At 46.9% G+C, this 23,091-nt stretch overlaps 1 protein-coding gene across 3 annotated transcripts in view; it reads left to right on the forward strand.

Annotated features, from left to right (window-relative positions):
• The first annotated feature begins 487 nt into the window (after positions 1-487).
• Positions 488-23,091, forward strand: part of TSPAN9 (tetraspanin 9) — a 201,524-nt gene continuing 178,920 nt past the window's right edge. For 2 of the 3 annotated variants that reach the window (XM_047867766.1, XM_047867765.1), the window contains exons 1-2: positions 488-632; positions 5,355-5,420. Coding sequence is in view for 1 of the 3 variants with exons in the window: in XM_047867764.1 (XP_047723720.1) it covers positions 12,434-12,479 (46 nt within the window). In the remaining 2 variants the exon portion in view is untranslated. Of the gene's footprint in view, positions 633-5,354; positions 5,421-12,329; positions 12,480-23,091 lie in introns of all 3 variants that reach the window. The other variant, XM_047867764.1, reaches the window with a different exon arrangement.

Genomic DNA, 23,091 nt, shown 5'->3' on the forward strand with positions numbered 1-23,091 from the left:
TTTCTCAGGCGTGGGGGCGGGGGCGGGAGACCGGCCGGCCTGGCTCCCGGGGGACGCAGGCGACCCAGGCCGCGACAGCCCTCGGGGCGGGGCGGGCGCGCGGCCTCCCGGGATCCTCCCGCTCCCTCCCCGCGTCTGGTCGCGGCGGCGGCCCAGGCCCGCGGTGGCAGGGGGGTGGCGTCGTGCGGACGCCCCGGCTGAGCGGCGGGTCGGAGCCGCGAGGTGGGAGGGGAGGGAGGCTTCCGGAAGGAAGCCCAGAGGGCGGCCACGCCTGGCCCTGGACGCCGGTGCCCAGCGCGGCCCCGGCCTCACCACGGGCTCCCTCCGCCTCGGACGCTGGGGTGCGGCCAGGGGGTGTCCGAAGCCCCGGCCTCCAGGACCCGCTCCAGCTCCCTCTTAGGGCCCCGGCCCCTCCTCCCCTCGCGCTCCGGACCCCCTCCCCTCGCGCTTCGGGCTGCTGCACCTCGGCCCCGCCCCGCCGCCGGCCCCGCCCCGCGGCCTCGCCATTCCTGGGCAGGCCCCGCCCCCCGCCGCGAGCCCCCCGGCCCCGCCCCCCGTTTCCGCTGGCGGCCGCGGCGGCGGCGGCGGTGCGGGAGCGGGAGCGAGCCGGGACCCCACGTTCCCCAAGCGCGGTGAGTGCGGTCGGGGCGGGCGGCGGGCCCGGGGGCTCGGGAGCGCGCGGCCTTGCGGGGCTCGGGCCCGCTGTGGGCGGGCCGCGCCAGCCCCGGCCCGGATCTCCATCGAGGGGAGCGACTCCGGGGCGTCCCGGGGAGGGGTGTCGGGAGGGCGGTAGTGGGCGAGCCGAGGGAGGGATGGGGTAGGCGCCCTGTGAGGACGCGGGAAGCGGCCGGGGAAGGGGGTGTGTGTGCGCGGAGTCCTGTAACAGAGCGAAGAGTGGTCTGCAGGCGGAGAGGCTCGGACGAAGACCCTTTGGGAACGGGGCTGCGGGAGAGCGGACAGAGGAATGCCAAGTGAAGGGATGGGAGGGCTGTAGGCTGCAGCAGAAAGAGAGAGCCTCAGAGCTGTCAAGGCTTTCTGACTGTGTGGCTCCGTGGACTGGCTTGGGGTAGTCTATAGCGCGCCCTCAGGGAGGGCGGGAGCTCGGGCGGGGCTGGGATATTGCCTGCCTCCCCCCTTCGCCGGACACCCCTGACCACTCCTTGGGCCACCGCTGGCAGATCGGCACTCACAGTGACAGGGCTTTGGCACATCCCGAGTTCCAAGATGTAGTCCATCTGTGTATCCAAGTTTGGGACTTTAAAAAACTTTCTTGTGGTTGGGGAAAAAAAAAAAAAGTCCCAACAAGAAACTGGCTTGTTATGTGAACAGTGTTTGTACTTGTGTATCTCGGAACTGGATCCAGTCTTGGATGTTCTCTTTTTGAAAAAGATATTGGCCTCTTCCCTAACCCCTCCCCAAATGCGTGTACTGTCTGGGCCAATTTGAAGTATTGGAGTAATATGGGATCCCCCCCCCCCCCCCCAGCCTCCCGGGTTGTGTTGGCCTTTCCTCCCCATCCCAAAAATGGGGATTAGAAGGCAGCAGCTCACCTCCCTTTGGTCCAGAGAAGCACACTCATGTGAGGGTGTCTTTCTGACCTGCAGCTGCCCCCTTCTCTGAAGTGACTCAGGTATTTCCTCCTCCAGGAAGCTTTCCTGGACTAGTGGAGAAAACTGAGGACTCATTATCTGATCCCTGTATACCCACCAGCTTCCCTCTCTCTACTAAAAATAGCCGCAGAGAATGTTTTGTATGTATGTTCTGCTATAAAGATGTGCAGTCAGCTTGTCATCGTAAGTAATGGGGAGGGGAGGCGAGGTATTATGGATAATTTCAAACAATGGACTGGACAAATCATTTATATTTAGCTAAGGAATGCAGCCAGGGAGGCAGACATTCACAGGGGCTTCCTATCTTCCACCTGGTCCTGGCATGGCTGATGCAGCTGGGCTCTGGGTTGGGGGTGAGGGAGGGAACAGGATGGGGGTGGAGAAAACTTTGAAGGGTAATTCAGTTCTGCACTCACTCATTGAAGACCTGCTATGTGCAAGGCTCTGAACAGCTGAGAGTGGACCAGAATGGAATGGGATTGTTTTTTGTTTGATCTGACTAAATCAGATTTTAGTCTTTAAATCTATGAACAGATATTTAGTATTAATCACAATAACCAGTGTTTATAAGGTAATTCGTAGTTGGTCAAATGCTTTCACTGCGTTATTAGCTGTATATAATTTTATTTGACTCACACCTAATCTTGTTAAGTATATGTTCTTTTTAATTGTCTTCTTATAGATTAGGAAAATGAAGCTCAGAGAGAATAAATGACTTCTCTGAGGTTACAGAACTCATTAGGTGGAAGGAAGCAGAACTTGAACCTGTGGCTTCTGACCACCCCCCTGCCATGTGTTTTGCATTATACTGTGCTGTCTCTGTCATTCTTCCCTATTAAGTCTGTGGAAGCTGGGCTCTGATCTTAGCTCTAACACCATCTGTTTGTGCAGCCCTGGACATGTTACCTCCCCTTTTCAGCTCTGTGTTTTGGAGGGTCACTGGATTAAAATGTTTCTAGAGTCTCTTCCTGAGTTAGATGATTAACAAAATAAGATGCCAGGGACAGCTGATCAGTCAAATAATAAGTGTGCTTTATTTAAAAAAGTTTTTTATTGTGTAAAAAAAAGTAACAGAATGTATCATCTTCATATTTAAGCGTAGAGTTCATTTGGGTTAAGTATACTCACGTTGTTGTGCAACAGATCTCTAGAACTTTTTCACCTTGCAAAACTGAAACTGTACACCCATTAAACAATAACTCTCCATTTCTCCCCCCACCCCGCCCCCCACCAAACCACCGTTCTTTGTGTGCTTTATTCTGCTCCTGCTATGTGCTTAATAAATGTTGGCTTTAAGGAATTATTGAGGAGGGTTGTGAAGAAGCAGCCCGGCTTCAAAGGGAAGTCCTGGGGCCTGTGGTAGCTGGTTGGAGTGCTGGCCCCATCCCTGTGTCTAACTCCAGTACCACTGTATTGGTGAGTAAGTGAGTGAGTGGGTGAGGCCTTGGGCAAGTGCCTTCACCTCTTGTAGCTTTAGCTTCCTGCTTGCAAAACCAGGATAACAATATGAAGCTCTCAGGGCTGTTGGAAGGAGCAATGAGATAATGTATGTGAAGCTCGTAGCTTAGGGCCTCACACACAGCAGGTGTGCAGTAAATGGTGGTTGTTATTTATAACCTAGCTAAGGAGACTAGACTAATATGCTCAGAACAAGAGAAACAAGACTTCTTCTACCATTAAGGCCTAGGCCTGGTGTGATTGTCATCCTCACTGACTAAGAGGGAATGAGTCAAATCCAGGTACCTTAGTCTGGCACTCAGCATCCTTCCTGTCCATCTCCAAGCCTGCCTGGCTAGCCTTATCTCCCACCCTTCTCGCCCAGGGACCCAAACTGATCTCCCAAGCATGCTGATTTTCCAGCCAAACTGATCTCCCAAGCATGCTTTGCTCATTCCTCCTTTGTCCGTGAGTTCACACTGTTCCACCTTTCTGGATTGCTCTTCCCTGCTCCCACCTCCCCCTCTTTCAAGACCCTACTCATGCCTGAGTTCCTTCTTGGAGGCTTCTCTGTCCACCCATCCATCAAAGCACCTCTTTTTCCTTGGAACTCCTGTGGCATTTTCTGTCTTCATCTCTCCTGACTTTTATACACTGCCTGGGGGTGATTCTTTAGTGAAATCCACCAACACTTGGTGTGTGTGTCATAGTACAAGAGTCTGTGCTAAGTTCTGATGATACAAAAATGAAAAAGATAAAGGTCCTTGTTTTCATGGCGTGTATAATGCAGTAAAAGGTCAAGAGAGGGGTTCAAAAAGTGACAATTCAAGGTACAAGGTGAGTGGCCCATGGTATTATGTGAGTTCGAACAAGGAGATTAACCACCTCAATTCTGGAGAAGCACCTCATGCAGCGGGTGGCATTTGATGTGAACTTTGAAGAGTGGCTTGCAGTTGAGCAGAAGGGAGGAAGGATGAGCCTGTAGAGAGGTGCTGAGAGTGTGGGCTGGTGAGTAGGTTGCATGAAGAGAAATAGAAGGCTGGACCAGGTAGACAGTGGGCCTATTGTGGGTGGCCACAAATGCACAGCCAAAGAATCTCATCCATTCGACCGACCGTTCCGTCATAAGAAGCTGAGTGCCCACCATTGCAGGCACTGGGCTGCTGCTGGAGAGACAGGAACTTGGCAGGTTTTCGAGCAGGGGCCGCAGAAGCAGGGCGAGGTCTAAGGAGGGTGAGTCTGGGGCCCAGGAAGGAGGAAAATCATGGTGGGGAGAGCACTGGGCAGCTGTGAGGAATGGCAAGGTGGAGCTAGATCTGGGACATTTTGGAAGCAGGGTTAGAGCATTTGTGAATTAATTGAATGGGGGTGGTGAGGAGAGGAGGAAGGGGCACTGAAGCTGATTCTAAGCTGCGTGACTGGGAATGTGCAAGGCCATTTACTGTTTCCATTGTGTACCATCATGTCTCCAAGTAGATGATAAGCCCCTTCAGGGGGTGGATTCTGACTCCCTCTGTGTTCTTCCTGGCCCACTACTCACTGCTGAGCATCACAGAGTGGGCACAGTGTGTACCTCTGATGTCCTCAAGAAATGAATCTTGTACCTTCTAGAATGCCAGATTTGCATCCGCAGCAGTCTTTGTACATGGGCCTGGCTTTCTCCAGTGTCATGTTTCTGCAGAGAGCCAAGTGTTTCCTGTATATATTTTCATACCCTGAGTTAACTACCCTTTCAACTCCTGCTGCAGATTTCTCTCTCACTTGATGGGCATTTTCCACCACGTTTTTATTGCTCCACAAGAGAAAGTTTGGATGTGGTAGAGATGAAAACAACAACATGTCCTGTTCCTTTACATCAGCCCCATAGGGGCTGTGCGTTACACTCAGGTCTCAGTAAAGTTCAACAGTTTTACATATCTTGAAAGTTTGGGTCATTTTGTGAGTGGTCAAAATGACAAATGTTAAGCCCTTGATGCCAAGGTCTACTCCACAGATGGCAAATATGTATAGCATGGATTCTGTTCCTTCTGTAACTGCCCACAGCAGACATTACTAATAGATCACAGCTGTCTTAACCACCAGGCCAGGGCTTGGGTTCTGCGTATGATGCTTTAGGCACCCACTACTAGCTGAGTGAACTTGGTGTAGCAGCTGGAAGCAGTTTACCATTTCTGGTTTTCTCCATCTGTTGATTGACTAGGTTCTAGATGGGAGGCCTCCTCTCCAAAGAGTGGCCACTGCTGGACGGAATTCACCCTAGAGTGGCTTCACAGCAAAGCAATTACTTAATTTTTTATTTTTCTGCAGGAATATCCTGGGATCTTCTCCCCTCAGTCAGCAGCCAAGGTGCTTGTAGGAAATTCAAAGAAACAGGTCAGTCTGGGTCCATCGTGTGATGGGGTCTCTGAAAATCTTTGTGTTATAAACTGTCTAAAGTCATTCTTGGGGAGGGAGGATAGAATGAATGGTATGCTGATGTTTGCTAGATGTCTCTCTGTCGTGGCTTTTGACTTTGCATTTTGATAAGCTCCTAAAATTGGGCTTTGGGGGTAAGGAGACAGTTACTCCCTCCCCACTATTTCTGATTGATGGCTGGGGTAGTTCTCTTAATTTCTTTCCTGGCCACCTTGATTACAGGGAGGAAATCCAGGGACACAGGAGAGGCCTGTACCTTCCTGCTTCCTGTCTCCTCCCAGCAGGCTTGGGAGCCAGGGTAGAGGACCTCCCACTAGCTGGCCAGAAAAGAATCTGGGGGAATCCGGCCAATCCTACCTGTCTCTGTTCTCTATAGTTCTCTATCCTGGCTGCCGCAGCAATGTCCCTGGCCCTCCGGGTGGGCACCCTCTGCCAGGACCCTCTCCAGGATCCTAATCTCTGCTTCCACAGCTTCCTGGGGTCTTGCTGATAGCTTCTTTGTCCAAGCACTTGTGCGTCAAGGTCCCTGCCCTACTGGAGCCAGGCAGAAGCCACTTAGGCAGTAAGGCAGCCCTTGTGGATGGTGCTGATTCAGGTTCCCTGGGGGTACTGCTTAAAGACCTGGGTCTTTTTATGTTTTAATTTATGTGTGTTTTATCCTGTGGCTTTCTCCTCCTGGATGATTGCTAAATCTCTTACGTTCCAAGAACTCAGCAGTATTGGGGTGGGGATGGGGGTGGTGGTTGGAAGGATGGTGCTGGCTGGTAACTTATCTTGCCCAAAGATTCCTTTCTTTGTGAGTTGCAGCAGAGACTATTTGGTGTCCCAGGAGTGGCCACGGACCTCTTATTGTCCTGCCATACTTTGCACGTCATACTTAGGATGCCAGCGTTCACATTTATCATCATCACCAGTAGCCATGGTTTCAGACTGTGTCCACGACGAATTTAACTGAAGTCATATTAAATCTTCATTTAAATCTCCTTGAATTTTCACAAGAATCCTACAAGGTAGCTGTCATTTGCCCCCATGTTACAGTGGCCACAGCTGAGGCTGAGGGCTGGCCGGAGCCTGGCCTAAGACCACATCTGTAGTGGGAGGTGAGGTGGGGATTCAGACCCTAGCCCGCAGCGCCTGCGTTTCCTACCACAGGCCAGGAGCCCCTTCTTGTGGCTCCCGAGAATCACCTCCAGGTCCCTCCTTTGGCTCCCGTGGCAGGAATGTGGGAGCTCCCATTTTAAGTCTTCCCCCCTCCTCCCTGGGGCTCGGGTGGGGTGTCTGCTTTCATTGTTGCGCTGTGGGGTTTGGAGCACCGTCTGTGGATGGACTGTGCAGTGCAGCCAGGCACAGTGGCCTGAGCCCAAGGAAACCAATCTGGCAGACAGCAAGCAGCAGGGAGGGAAAGACTTGAGGACTAGGTCACCCCTTGCCACTCAGCGCCTCCTGGCCCCACACAGTATGGCCTGCCCTATCATGGAGATCCTGTGCAGCCTGCTCCCGGGGGGTCCTGCCAGGGCAGAACATGGTGGCAAGCTTCCCAGGAGGCCTGCACAGCCTTGGGGAGACAGACGGCCCCTGACACCACCAGTCATTTCTAGCCAGAAGACCGTCCTTCTGTACATTTGGGAGGGAGACCTGAAGGAAGGACCTCCAGACAGGAAGTTTATCCTTTCCTATGGTTTTGGCCTCACAGGGCTTTGGTTGTGTCGTTTCTTGTCATGCTGTTGAGCCTCTGGAATGATGGCCAGCTCCTGGATGGAGGCTCTCACCCGGCTCCTGCCTCTGCCTCTAATGGGCTTTGTGACCTTTGGCAAATTAGTTGCTTTCATCAGGCTGGTTTCTTCACCTGAAAAATGGGAGTCTGGACCGCCCTTTGCTAAGGTTCCTTGAGCTTTGATAAAGGTGGTTTCTGAGTGGGACGAGGGGGTTTTGGCTTCCAGTCCTGGGGCTTCCCGAATACCTCCTCCTCTTACAAGGGCCCTCTCTGCCTCTGGCCTAGAGGTACATGGAGGAGGAAAGAGTGAAGTTAATGATTAAAACAGAGGCCCTGGTTTCTGATGGAAGTGGGATGGGGCGGAGGTTGTTTACAGAGATGGTTGCCTGTCCGGTCAGTGGCAGGGTCTTGAGGCCTGACTTCCGTCCTGTGCCGGTGGCCCTGCTGCTGCTTTCATTTTAACTGCCTCCTGCCCCTGCCCGATGCATTTAGGAGCTAGAAGGTTCCATGGCTGCACTCCAGCCTGGTGAGTTGACAATTTCAACTTCAGTTATAGCCACAGCATAATGAAGCGAGAATATCTGCCTGGGTGTAGTCCAGCTTCCAAACCCTTTCCCTCGTACTGAACCAAAAACTCAGCCTGAACTGGGTTGAGGTCCTTGTGAATGTGACAGAGCCAGAAGGAGCACCTCTGCTGGCTTTGAGTGTCACAGCCTGTGTGCTCTAGTCTATACTCAGGAGTGAAATGTAGATTATTTTTTGAGTATCTATTGTTTAATACTGTCTGTGCTCTTGGGTTTATCACACCTCTTCTCTACTTAGTCTTCCTTCCCACTCCTCAGACAGTGGTGGGAAATTAACTGTATTTTGAATACTCACTTTTTGAGAGTCTTGTGACCATATCTATGCTCAATGGTCAGTGTTTGTTCAAATATCTGACCTTGTGATAGGAAAGGATGTGAGTGGAGAACTGTCCAGGGGGTCTGGAGAGTCAGACAGCTCAGCAGAACCCCTGGAATCCTCTCGCATACTGGGGGGGGCTTGACTGTCTCTGCAGGAGGGCTGAGGGTCCTGTTCTGGCACGGGAGCTTGGTGCGTTCTTACCCTTGGCCTTAGCAGCGTAGGCCACTGCTAACCCTTATAGCATCTTCATGCAGATTCAAAAAACTGCTGTTTCTCAGGTTAAAAAGAAACATTAAAGCAAATACATGATTGTAAAACCTGAACAATGCCTGTCTCTGCCTGGGAATTCCCCCGGAGCCCTGGCTGTGTATACCCACCCGTGCCCACGGCCTCCTACCAGCATGCAGGGTGCATGTGGCTGGCGGCACACGCATGCGTGGTCCTCCCCCTCCCAGTGAGGGAAATGTGCCAGGCTCTGAGTCAGGGAGAGGGCTTGGGGGTGGGGACGGGTCTCTGAGACCAGTGGACAGGTAAGGGAAGTGATCTCAGGGGGGTGCTCAGAGCAAGGCTGGGACAGGGTGTGCCCCTGCACATGTGTCTGTGTGCATGTGGGTTAGTATGCATGTGTTTGCCCTAGCGTGTGTGTGGCTGGGTGTGCCCGTGTGGGTTTGTGTGGGAAGGAGTTCTCTTGTGTTGTTCTGGGACTCAGGTGAGAGGCCCACCTGAGCCCTTTCAATACGTCACTGTCTACCTGTGGTGGGAACACCCCCTCCTTAGAGGGCGGTGTAAGACTTGAACACAGTACCTGCCAGCCCTGCCTAAGCCCTCTTACCTGGCCACCTGCCACAGTGTGGAAATGGATGCTTAGGGGGCTGATATTCTCCGACAAGCCCTGGGGGTGGCGGTGCCAAGGACAGTGGGAGCAGAGCCTGCCTGAGCAAGTCTCCAGCCCCCAATAGGGCCAAGCCCTATGGAAGGGCTCAGAGGGGCAGGGTGACTGGCTGGGTTTGAATGGGACTGTATGAACATGTAGAATGACATGTTGTATTTTAGAGAAAGTGAGGTAGAGGTCTGGGCTTGCAATTTTCCACTTAATCCTGAGAGATTCTAAACAGCTTTGTTTAAAAACTGGACGTGCAGATTGCAGGGACCTGAGGGAGGAAGAGCCGTTGGGCCCCCCAGGAAGGCAATTAGGTTTGAAGCCAGAGTTTGGATCCAAATACAGCTTGTGGGACCTGGAGGGTGGGGAGGGAGAGCCCCTAGAGCAGCCCAGGAGGCATGAGTCACTGTGAATTAGCAGCCGTTGCAAATTGGCTCCCACTTGCCTGTGGAGACGAGGTGCATGGGGAGGAAGCCCCTAGTCCAGGGTCATTACCCACCATCCAGCCGGTGGGCACAGAGAGGGAAGGGAGTTGGAATTGCCTGTCTGTGCTCTTTCCCTCTCCCACTATTAGCCAGAGAAGCTGGAGATGATGGTGGTCAGTCAGCCTGTATCTACAAAGGTGCCCCTTAAGGGACAGTCAATTCCTGCAGTGCAGGGAGATCATAATATAGTACACCATCCAATCCAGGGCAGGGCTGGGTGGAACTTTCTCTGAGGACCCCTAGAGGGTCCCAGGGGAGATGGGGCTGGGCCTCGTGGGAGGGGTGGGATTGTGAGAGGCACAGGAAGGGGTTCTTTGAGTGGTCGTGGTGGTGGGTGGCAGGCTTGGAGGTGGGGGTCGAGATGGGTGTGACCTGGAGATGAACACGGGGGAGGGGGAGGAGGGCTGTGGCCTGGGGGCACCTTGAATGTCATCCAGAGGAGAGTCAGATTGTAGGAGGCTGGCAGTGGGGAGCAGGTGCTGGTCCCTGAACGGGGGAATGACAGGATGAAAGGAATGTTTTAGGAAAAATCAGCTTGTAGCAGAATTTTTTAAATATACCTTTCTTTGTTGTTGTCACAAAAAACCCCACAGATTCATTATAATATTCGAACATTACATGCATTATATAAAAGGAAAATCTCCTATAATCCTGCCCTTCAGAGATAATCACTGTTAATACTTTGGTTTTTATTCTTTCCAGGTATTTTTAGGATAGACCGGCATCCAGCTGTCTACCTACTAACTTAACAATTTCCATAAGTAGAATTGTATTATACTGACTGGCAACTTCTCCAGCCATCTTTCCACATCAGTGCATAGAGAATGACCTCATTCTTGTGAATAGCTGCACAGACTTGCTGGATGAATTTTGTATTGATTGTTTATTGCTGTATAACAAACCACCCCAAAATTTAGCAGAACCATTTTTATTTGCTCACAGTTCTGTGGGTTAGCCATTGAGGCCCAGCCCAATTGGTCTCATTACCTAAGCTCATTAATGTGGTGACCATCACCTGGTGGCCCTGCAGGGCCTGGACAGTCTGAGAGCCTCTCTCAGGTGTCGGATGATTGGTGTTGCCTCTCATCTGGGCCCCTCTTCCCCCATGTGATTTCTCATTCTCAAGGAAACTGTCCTTTAAGGTGAAATGGGATCTCTGGGACCTCTTGGGATCTAGGCTCTGACGTCTCACAGGGTAACATCCATCTGCTGCTTCATCAAAGCAAGTCAGAGGACCAGCTGGAACTCTAGGGTTGGGGGGAAAACTCCACCTCTTGAAGGCGGCCTCCTTCATGTGCCCAGAAGGAGGAGAATTAGAATATTTGGGAATAGACCCCACCAATCTTTCTTTCTTTCTGTCTTGTCTTGTCTTTTCTTTTTTTCTCTTTTCCTTTTCTTTCTTTCTTTCTTTCTTTCTTTCTTTCTTTCTTTCTTTCTTTCTTTCTTTCAGAGATAGTGAGCATGGGTGTGCACAGGGGAGAGGCAGGTGAGAGAGAGGGGGAGAGAGAGAGAGAGAGAGAGAGAGAGAGAGAGAATCTTAAGCAGGCTCCATGCCCAGCACGGAGCCTGATGTGGGGCTCGATCCCACAATAATGAGATCACGATGTGAGCCAAAATCAAGAGTTGGATGCTTAACTGACCAAGGTGCCCCTAGACCCCACTGATCATTGGAAGACAGCAAAGGCTTCTTCCCCTCCCAGCCCCCTCTTTACCATATGGGTCAACATGGGAAATTGGCATGGACAGGACACTTAATCTTGTTGGGCAAGAAGTGCTGTTTGAGGTGGATTCTCTGTGTTTGCATGTGTGTGGGGCTCATGCTGAGTGTAATTCAGAATTTGGGCTTTGGAGCAGACTGCTTCTCCTGCTAGGGCGACTGGAGCTGTAGAAGTAGAGCTAGACACTCTAGAAGCTGCCAAGAGCTTGGCTGCTTAGTACCCCTTGCTAATTTTCATGACGTCTCTGAAGAATGTGAGTCCGTGAGTGACAGGTCTTTAAGAAAGCCAGCTGGTCACTCCAGATCCAAGCCTCTGCTGGGAATTCTTTTATTCATTCACCCAGCAAATACTGCACCTACTAAGCCCCAGACTTTCTCTCCATCCTCTTCTAACTGCAGATGTGAAATGGAAAGACCCAGGCCTGTGTGATTCACAGATTACACTTTTCCTTCTCAGGCAGCACAATGGACGTAACATTTTGACTTCCCACAATGTATTTGTTTTTAAAATTTTCTTTTCACCTGCCTTGGTAGCTCTTCTCTCCTGTGAAATGTCACAAATGGCAGAGAGGCAGAAAGAAACAGGGGAAGAGCCAGCTCTGGGTCATTTATGAATCCCCAGTGCCAGTTTAGACGATGCAGCAGTGGGGCTGCTGGTGAAGTCCTCCCCAGCACTGATCGTTCATCAGACTTACCTCTCCTTGGAGATCTCGGGCTGGACTTGATGAAATACACTTTCTCAGCACAACAATGTTCTTTGGCCTGTCATCTGCCTCGTGGTTGGTGCATTCATCAAATAAGAACAAAGGCTGAGCGGGTTCCACATTTGAGAATGCCTCGGTGTTTTATTTTCTCCCTGCTCCCTCTCAGCATTTCTTGGAAAAGAGATGTTTCGTGGCTGCAGGCTTCTCTTTTTGTGAAAGTGCAGTCCATGCTGCACAGCTCAGCCTCTCGGTCATTCCCCCCCCTCCTTCTCGACTGTGCTGTGGGGGAGCTGACCCAGCTCTGAGAGAGGACTTGGCGAGGACTGTGGGGAAGGGCGAGTAGCTGCCCTATGCTTGGAGCCACCCTGCTACATCTGGGTGACTTGGGGGCCAGCATTGTGCTACTGCTGCAGGGTTAATGGTATCTGATCAGCTCATGGGGCTTACTGTGGACCAATGTGTAGGGTTGAGGAAAACGTGAAGCCTTGTCTGCAAACCTTGAGAAAGCTGGCATCACAGCAAGATAGACCTCAGCAACTCCTTTTGGACAAAGAATTGGAAAAACTGGATGGAGGACCTCGGCCTGCTTCAACTGAGAGTTCACTGCTTGCTAGGTAAATTCCCCATCAGTAGAGACCTAAGAGGCCTGTCTTGGATTCCTAACTTCTCTGCCCATGCCTACACCCCCCTTTCCGGTTCTCTACAGCTGTGTGAATGGATTCACATGTCAGCATGCTCAACAGTCATACTATCAATTCATCAACAAGCAGTTATTGAATACTTTGATTCTTTTAAGATCTGAGGCATCTTTTGGTCCTGGTGCTCCAGGTGATGAGGGAGCTTCTGTTCAAGAGGTGTAGGAAGATCCTGAAGTCACCCCTTCCCATAGACACAGATCTACAGCTACCTAGGGGAAAATTCCCTCTGAAAAAGACCTGAAAACTACTGGAGTAAGCTCCTTCACAATGGATAAAGAGGCCACGTCGAGATGGTAGGTTAGGCAGAGACATAGTCTTGCCAAAGACTCCACCCCTGGCACGGTGGCCCACATTTGGGAGGGATCTCACAAACATGGAGCTTGTTCCTGTGCAGCGAGGAGTTTGTGCCCCACATTAGGCACCTCAGCCTTTGGGACCTGCATTAGAGACACGAGCCCCCAAAACATCTGGTTTTGAAAACCAACGGGGCATGTGTCTGAAAAAGCCACAGGGCTGTAGGGAACCCAGACTCCACTCTTAAAGGGCTCGTGTGCAGACTCACTTGTCCTCGAACCTAGTGTAGAAGCAGCAGTTTGAAAAGTGCCTAGACCATAAGTGAAAGAGATCTGTTTGCTGTTCTTTTATTTATTTGTTTGTTTGTTTAGTTTAGTTTTTGACAAAGAGAAAGAGAGAGAATATGAGTGGAGGAGGGGTGGTGGGGGGTGGAGAGAATTCCAAGCAGGCTCTGTGCTGACAGGCTCTGTGCTGATGCAGGGCTCAAACTCATGAACTGTGAGATCATGACCTGAGCTGACATCAGGCACCAGATGCTTAACCAACTGAACCACCCAGGTGCCTCCGTTTGCTAGTCTTAAGGCGTCTGCCAGAAGGACAAGAGCCTGTTGGGACTGTCTCCAGGGACAGAGATGCTGGTGGGTGCCATTTTTGGTGTTCTCCTTCTACCCAGTTAGTGGTGGTGGTAGATGGCAGATGACATTTTTTCACTCTCCCTCTACCCTGCTAGCACTGGTGGGTGCCCCCGTGCGCTACTCCCTGAGACTGTGCCTCAGCCAGCAGGACAAAAGCCCCGCCACTACCTGCTATCTGACTACAGCTCCAACAAAGCTGGCCTATGGATGTAGCCCACATAGGGATGCCTGAGCACCTGGCTTCAGTGACCAAGGGCGATTGTGTTTCTGGGTCAAATGGGTCTGAAACAATTGGAGAGACAGTTCTTGGCAGACTGCCATCCCCAGAGCACTGCACAGACAGCAGACTAAAACACACTCCCAGTTATCTGATGTAAAAGGCCTATTTACTTGCCCTGGAGCTTTAGCCTGAGGGGCAGGCTTCACATTTACAACACATCTAGAGGCTACAGAGGTGCTATCAGGGAACATAGGATACCATCTTTGAGCTGATCCTCAGCCTTGCTATACCTCTCAGAAAGTTTGCTGGTCCCTCCCAGAAAGGAGCCTCACGTTTTACAACTGTCACTGAGGGGACTCCTCCAGACTGCTTGTTTTGCAGGCCAGCAGGGTCTGTGATTATGTTCCCATAGGACTGCATATATTTGCATGCTTTAAAACCTGCTACTTGAGGATCTAGCTCCCAAATGGCCTGAAACCAGGTGCTAACTGAAATCTTCCCTCTGGAACACTGACACATCTTGGCATAACCTCTACAACAGGGACCCACCAGGAAAAAACCGGCTGCTTAGATAATCACAAAGGTTCAAGAGGCAAACAAGAGCTAGGGCATAGTTGAACAGTAAGGTTCATCTCCTACATAAGGCCACTCCTGCAAGACTGGGAGAGATAGCTGTTTCACCTAATGCATAGAAACAAACACAGAAACTCAAGCAAAATAAGGAGACAGAGGAATAGGTTCCAAACAGAAGAACAAGATGAAACCCCAGAAAAAAAAAAAAAAAAACCTTAGTGAAATAGAGATAAGTAATTTACATGATGTAGATTTCAAAGTAATAGTTAAAAGATGCTCACCAAACTCAGAAGAATGGTTAAACACAGTGAGAACTTCAACAAAGAGATTGAGAATATAAGTACCAAGCAGAAATAGTAGAACTGAAGAATAACTGAATTGAAGAAGACATGAGTGGGTTTCAAAAGCAGACTAAATGAAGCAGAAGATAGAATCTGTGAGCTGGAAGACAGGGGCAGTGGAACTTACCCAAAAGATGAACAAAGAGAAATAAGAACTAAAAAAAATGAAGGTAACCTAAGGGACTTATGGGACAATATCAAATGGACTAACATTCATATTATAGGAATTTCAAAAGGAGAGAGAGCGAAAGAGGCAGACAACTTATTTGAAGAAATAATGGCCAAAAACTTCTGTAACCTGGGGAAAGAAACACACACCCAGATCCAGGAATCCCAGAGAGTTCCAAACAAGATGAACCCAAAGAGACCACACCAAGACACATTATAATTAAAATGTCAGGGCACCTGGGTGGCTCAGTTGGTTGAGTGACTGACTTTTGATTTTTGCTCAGGTCATGATCCTGCTCTCTCTCTCTCTCTCTCTCTCTCTCTCAATCCCTCTGCCCCTCTCCTTGCTTGCACTCTCTTTCTCTTTCTCTAAAAAAAAAAAAAAATTAAAATGTCAAAAGTTAAGGATACAGAGAATTTTTTAAAATGTTTGTTTATTTTTGAGAGAGACAGAGCTTGAGTGGGGGAGGGGCAGAGAGAGAGGGAGACACAGAATCCGAAGCAGGCTCCAGGCTCTGAGCTGTCAGCACAAAGCCCGATGCGGGGCTCAATGACTTGGGCCGAAGTCAGATATCCAACCGACTAAGCCACCCAGGCGCCCTGAGAGAATTTATTTTTAAGTTCACCTATTTATTTCTGAGAGAGAGAGTGAGAAAGAGAGAGTGGGAGAGGGGCAGAGAAAAGGAGAGACAGAATCCCAAGCAGGCTCCATGCTGCCAGCACAAAGCCTGATGTGGAGTTCAAACCCACAAACTGCGAGATCATGACCCAAGTCGAGATCAAGAGTCAGTCACTTAGCCAACGGAGTCACCTAGGCATGCCCAGAGAGAATCTTAAAAATAACTTGTTACATACAAGGGAGCCCCCATAAGACTATCAGGAGATTTCTCAGCAGAAACATTGTAGGCCAGCAGGGAATGTCATGGTATATTGAAAGTGCCGAAAGGGAAGCGAAAGCACTTCCAACCAAGAATACTCTACCTGGCAAGGTTATCATTCACAATTGAAAAAGAGATAAAGAGCTTTCTGAAAGCTACAGGAGTTCATCAGCACTAAACTGGCCCTACGTGAAATGTTAAAGCTAAAAAGAATGGGGACTAATTAGTAACAAGAAAGCATATGAATGGTAACCAGGAAAGGCAACTATTTAGTAAAGGTGTTGGACTAATCACTTATAAAGCTAGTATTAAAGTTAAAAGATAAAAGTATTAAAAATAATGTAACTACTATAATTAGTTAAAGGATAGACATGAAAAAGATGTGAAATGTGATATTAAAAATATAAAATGTTCAGGGGTGGAGTAAAAGCATAGAGTTTTAGAATGCATTCAAACAACCTGCTATCAACCTAAAATAGATTCCTATGTATATGGGCTGTTAAATATGAGCCTCATGGTAAGCACAAAGCAAAACTCATAATAGATATGCAAAAGATAATGAGAAAGGAACATAAGCACAACACTGTAGAAAGTCATCAAACTACAAGGGAAGAAGCCAAGAAAAGAAGAAAGGAACAGAGAGGAGCTACAAAACAAACAATAAACCATAAACAAAAACTACAAAATGTCAACAAGTGCATACCTTAAATTCTACACAGAATATAAATAATTGGATAAATTCTCCAATCAAGACATAGAGTGGCTGAATGGATTAAAACAAACAAACAAACAAACAAACAAACAAACAAACAAACCCAGTATTCCACTATGAGCTACCTACAAGAGACTCACTTTAGATAGTAGGACACATAGAGGCTGAAAGTGAAGGGATGGAGAAAGATGTTTCATGAAAATGGAAACCAAAAGAAAGCAGGGGTAGTTTTACTGACATCAGAAAAATAGACTCTTAAACAAAGATTGTAGGGGCGACTGGGTGGCTCAGTCAGTTAAGCGTCCAACTATTGATTTGGCTCAGGTCATGATCTCATGGTTCGTGGGTTTGAGCCTCCCATTGGGCCCTGGGCTGGAAGTGCGGAGCTTGTTTGGGAATCTCTCTCCCTCTCTCTGCCCCTCCCCACTCATGCTGTCTCTAATCTCTTTCAAAAAAAAAAAAAAAAGATTGTAATAAAAGACAAAGATGGAAACTACATAATGATAAAGGGGTAAATCCAGCAAGAAGATATACCATTTGTAAATATTTATGCACCCAACATAGAAGGATCTAAATACACAAAGCATATATTAAGTGACCTAAAGGGACAAATTGACAGCATTAGAATAATAGTAGGGGATTTCATACCTCACTTACATCAATGAATAGATCATCCAGACCAAAATCAATAAGGAAACATTGGCTTTAAATGATATATTAGACCACATAGACTTAATAGATATGTATAGAACTTTACATCTAAAAGCATCAGAATACACATTCTTTTGGAGTGCACATAGAACATCTCCAGTATATGTCACATGTTAAGCCATAAAACAAGTCTCAATAAGTTTAAGAAGATTCAAGTTATATCAAGACTCTTTTCCAACCACAATGGTATAAAACTAGGAATCAATTACAAAAAGAAAGTTAGAGGGGTGCTGGGTGGCTCAGTTGGTTAAGTGTCTGACTCTTGATCTCGGTTCCAGTTATGATCTCAAGGTTTGTGAGTTCAAGCCCTGTGTTAGGCTTGCACTGAGAGCACAAAGCCTGCTTGGGAGTCTGTCTCTCCCTCTGCTTCTCTCCCACTCACTCACTCTCTGTCTCTTTCTCAAAATAAATAAACTCAAAAAAAAAAAAGAAAGAAAAATCACAAATATATGGGGATTATGCAACATGCTATTGAACAAACAGTGGGTGAATGAAGAAATCAAAGAAGAAATAAAAAATTTACTTGAGACAAATGAAAATGGAACTACAACATACCAAAATCTATGAGATGCAGCAAAAGTAGTTTTTTTTTTTAATGTTTACTTATTTTTGAGAGAGAGAGAGAGAGAGAGAGACAGAACGTGAACAGGGGAGAGGCAGAGAGAGAGAGGGAAACACAGAATCCGAAATAGGCTTCAGACTCCGAGCTGTCAGCACAGAGCCTGGCGCAGGGCTCGAACTCATGAACCGCAAGATCATGACCTGAGCCGAAGTCAGAAGCTTAACCGACTGAGCCACCCGGGCGCCCCAGCAAAAGTAGTTCTAAGAGGTACAGTCATAGTGATAAATGTCTACCTCAAGAAATAAGAAAAATCTCAAATAGTCTAACTTTATACCTAAGGAAGCTCGAAAAAGAAGAATAAATGAAGCCCCAAATTGTAGAAGGAAGGAAATAATAAAGATCAGACTGGAAATAATTGAAATAAAGACTACAAAGATAATAGAAAAGATCAGTGAAACTAAGAGTTGGTTCTTTGAAAAGATTAACAGAGTTGGCAAACTTGTAGCTAGGCTCACTAAGAAAAAAAAGAGATGGCTCAAATAAATAAAATCAGAAATAAGAGAGGAGAGGTTATAACCAATACCAAAGAAATACAAGGGATTGTAAGAGACTACTACAAACAATTATGTGCCAACAAACTGGACAGCCTAGAAGAAATGGATAAGTTCCTAGAAACATATGATCTTCCAAGACGGATTCATGAATCATAAAAAATCTGAATAGATTACTAAGGAAGTTGAATCAGTAATCAAAAACTTTCCAACAAACAAAAAGTCAAGGCTTCCCTGGTGAGTTCTGTCAAACATTCAAAGAAGTCTTAATACCTATCCTTTTCTCAAGCTCTTCCAAAAAACTGAAGAGAGGGAATGCTTCCAAACTCATTTTAATGAGTCCAGTGTTACTCTGATACCAAAACCAGATAAGGACACCACAAAAAAGGAAAATTATAGGCCAAGGGGTGCCTGGGTGGCTCAGTTGGTTAAATGTCTGACTTTGGCTCAATTCATGATTTGCAGTTTGTGAGTTTGAGCCCTGTGTCAGGCTCTGTGTTGACAAGCTCAGAACCTGGATCCTGCTTCAGATTCTGTGTCTCCCTCTCTCTTTGTTTCTCCCCCACTCACGCTCTGTCTCTGTCTCTCTCTCTCTCAAAAATAAATAAATATTTAAAAAAATTTAGAAAACTACAGGCCAATGTCCCTGATGGACATATGTGAAAAATTTCTCAGCAAAATATTAGCAAAGTAAACTTAATAATACATTAAAAGCATCATATACCATGATAAAGTGGGATTTATTCCAGGGATGCAAGGATGGTTTAACATTTTCAAACCAGTCAATGCTACATTAACAAAATGAAGGACAAAAATCATATGATCATTTCAATAGATGCAGAAAAAGCATTTGACAAATTCACCATCCATTTGCAGTAAAAGCTCTCAACAAAGCGGGTATAGATGGAACGTACCTCAACATGATAAAGGCCATAAGTGACAAGCCTCCAGCTGACATCATACTCAATGACAAAAAAACTGAAAGCTTTTCTCTTAAAATCTGGAACAAGAAAAGGATGCCCACTCTTTTAACTTTCATTCAACTTAGTATTAGAAGTTCTGGCCAGAGCAATTAGGCAGGGAAAAGTAATAAAAATCATCCAAATTAGAAAGAAAGAAGTAAAACTGTCAATGTTAGTGGAGATGATTTTATATTTAGAAAATCTGAACGATTCCACCAAAAAACTGTTAGAACTAATATATGAGTTTGATATAGTTGGAGGGTAGGTACAAGACCCATATATAAAAACATGTTGTTGTTTTTTTATACGCTAAGAATGAACTATAGGAAAGAGAAATTAAGAAAACATTCCCATTTCATGGGGCACCTGGGGTGACTCAGTCGATTGAGTGTCTGACTTCGGCTTAGGTCATGATCTTGTGGTTTGTGGGTTCAAGCCCTGCATCAGGCTCTGTGCTGGCAGCTTGGAGCCTGGAGCCTGCTTTGTATTCTGTGTCTCTCTCTCTGCCCCTCCCCTGCTCGTGCTCTGTCTCTCTCAAAAATAAAATAAAAATTGGGGAAAAAAAACAATAAAAAAAAGGAAACATTCCCATTTCAAATCACACCAAAAAGAACAAAATACCTAGGATTAAAGTTAACCAAGGACGTGAAAGACGTGTACACTGATAACTATTATATTGATGAAAGAAATTGTAGACACGAATAAATGGAAAGATATTTTGTGCTCATGGGTTGGAAGAATTCATATTGTTAAAATGTCCATATTTTCCAAAGCAGTCTACAGATTCAGACTATCAAAATTCCTATCAAAATTCTGATGGTGTTTTTTATAGGAATAGAACAAACAATCCTAAGACTTATATAGAACCACAAAAGATCCCAAATAGCCAAAGCAACCCTGAGAAAGAGGAACAAAGCTGGAGGCATCATGCTCCCTGATTTCAAGCTATACTATAAAGCCATAGTAAACAAAATAGTATGGTATTGGCATAAAAACAGATACAAAGATTAGTGCAACAGGGTAGAGGGCTCAGAAATCAAACCACGCATATATGGTCAATTAACTTACAACAGAGGAGGCAAAAACATACCATAAGGAAAGGACAGTCTCTTCAATAAATGTTGGGAAAACTAGACAGCCATGTGCAAAAGAACGATATTGGATTGGCATCTTACACCATACGCAAAAATTAGCTCAAAATGGGTTAAAGACTTGAATATAAGACCAGAAACCATAAAACTGTCTGAAGAAAGGATAGGTAGTAAGCTCTCTGACACTGTTTTTAGTGATATCTTTTTGTATCTGAATCCAGAAGCAATGGCAACACAAGCAAAAATAAACAAATGTAACTGCATCAAACTAAAAAGCTTCTGTACAGTGAAGGAAACCATCAACAAAATAAAAAGGCAGCATAGGAGAATATACTTGCAAATCATATATTTGATAAGGGGTTAATACCCAAAATATAGAAAGAACTCCTATAACTCAATAACAATAATGTAAACAATTTGATTAACAAATGGGCAGAGGATCTGAATAGATATTTTTCCAAAGAAGACATAGAGATGGCCAACAGGCACATGAAAAGGTGCTCAACCTCGGTCATCGTCAGGGAAATACAAATCAAATCACAATGAGATATCACCTCACACCTGTTAGAATTATCAAAAAGACAAAATAACAAGTGTTGGGAAGGATGTGGAGAAAAGGGAATCCTTGGGCACTGTTGGTGCAGCTACTGTGGAAAACAGTATAGGAATTCTTGGGGCGCCTGGGTGGCTCAGTCAGTTAAGTGTCCGACCTTGCTTGGCTCAGGTCATGACCTCGCAGTTCGCGAGTTTGAGCCCCACGTCGGGCTCTGTGCTGGCAGCTGGAGCTTGGAGCCTACTTCAGATTCTATGTCTCCCTCTCTCTCTGCCCCTCCCATGCTCATGCTCTGTCTCTCTCTGTCCCTTAATAATAAATAAACGTTACAAAAAATTTTTTAAAAAAGAACAGTATAGGAATTCTTAAAAAAATTAAAAATAGAGCTGCCATATGATTTAGTAATTCCACTTCTGGGTATTTATTCAAAGAAAATGAAGATGCTCATTTGAAAAGATATATACGCTCCTATGTTCATTGCAGCATTATTTATAATAGCCAAGATATGGAAACAACCTAAATATCTATCAATGGATGAATGGATAAAGAAGATGTGGTATACACATATTATGGAATACTTACTGCTCAACCATAAAGAAGATGCAGTCTTGCCATTTGCAACAACATGGATGGAACTTGAGAGTATTATGCTTAGTGAAGTAAGTCAGACAAAGAACAATACCTTATGATTTCACTTATATCTGGAATCTAAAACAATTGGTTGCCAGAGGAGAAGGGGTATGTGGGTTGGGCAAAATGGGTGAAGGGGATCAAGAGGTACAAACTTCCACTCATAGGGGCACCTAGATGGCTCAGTAGGTTAAGTGTCCTACTCTTGATTTGAGGTCATGATCTTATGGCTCATGAGTTCGAGTCCTACATTGGTCTCTGCGCTGACAGTGTGGAGCTTGCTTGGGATTTTCTTTCTTTCCTTCTCTCTGTTTGCCACTCCCACATGCTCTCTCTCTCAAAATAAATAAACTTTAAAACAAAACAAAAACCCAAAACCAAAAACAAAACTTCCACTTGTAAAATAAGTAAGTCATGGAGATGTAACATACAGCATGAGTACTGCAGTCAATAATATTGTATTGCAAAACTGAAAGTTGTTAGGAAAAATCTTAAAGGTTCCTATCAAGAAAAACAATGTTTGTAAATTTGTATGGTGACAGATGGTAGATAGACTTATTGTGGTGATCATTTAGCAATGTATTCAAATGTAGAATTATTATGTTGTACACCTGAAACTAATGCAATGTGTCTCAGTTATACTTCAATAAAAAAAGAAAAAACTATTTGAATAGGGTATAAATTATGCGCAATGCTTTATTAAAAGAGAGAGGGAGAGGGAGAGAGAGAGAGATTGATTTCACTGATGCAGGGTTAGGTGAGTCCCCAACCCTTTCTGTTCTTGGCTACCAACTTTCTTGTGTGTTTTATGTGGGTTTTCCCATTCCCCGCCCCCCCCCCCCCCAACCAGGGCTTGGTCCTGCCACATCCACAGTCCTCAGGAGTGGGCTCTGAAGGCCAGCCAGGAAGGGAAGAGGTTGCTGTAGATGCAGCCAGAGCCCTTTATGTAGGGCTGAAAGGAGATGCCTGCCTTGCCCCAGCCAAAGTCTCCCTGCTTTATACCCACACCTCATGTGGAATAAAAGTGATGTTACCTCACCTCCAGCATCCACCTTCCTCACTTCTTACCCAAATGCCCCTCGGTGGTTTAACAAGTTCAGGTGTCCCTGTAGGAGAGGGATGGATGTCCCCTGGGGATGCTCAGTGGACTAGGTCTTGGGCTCTGAGGACTGTTCTTCAAGAAAACAGCAGCAGCTGCCTTTCTGAAACATGGGTGTGACTTCCCCAGAGGGGCCACACTCTACTGGCTGATGGGGAGGTTAACAATGGGTGCCACCATGCCTGGGGCTGGTGGATGCTTCAAGCTGGGTGGATGCAGGCTGGGTGGATGCTTCAAGCCCACTCTGGCCTGGACACTGGGGGCTGGAATATCAGGCAGAGTGGGCCTGTCTCTCCACACCACTCCTGTTCTGACATTCCAGTTAAGCCCGATGCATGTGGGACAGCAGAGTCCCGGAGTTGGAGGACCTGAATTGGACACATTTTCTTCTCTCTGGGAATGCTTCTGGGGCCGCTGGCTTTTGGGATGCTAATACTGATTGTAGGACCTGGTTACAGCACAGAATTGTCCCCAGTTCTGGGCGATGGCTGGCAATCTGGTTTCCTGGGCCCTCAGTGCAGCTGGCTCTGGGGCGAATGTTGATCAGC

The sequence above is a fragment of the Prionailurus viverrinus genome, chromosome B4, assembly GCF_022837055.1.
Source record: "Prionailurus viverrinus isolate Anna chromosome B4, UM_Priviv_1.0, whole genome shotgun sequence".
Classification (NCBI taxonomy): Eukaryota; Metazoa; Chordata; class Mammalia; order Carnivora; family Felidae; genus Prionailurus; species Prionailurus viverrinus.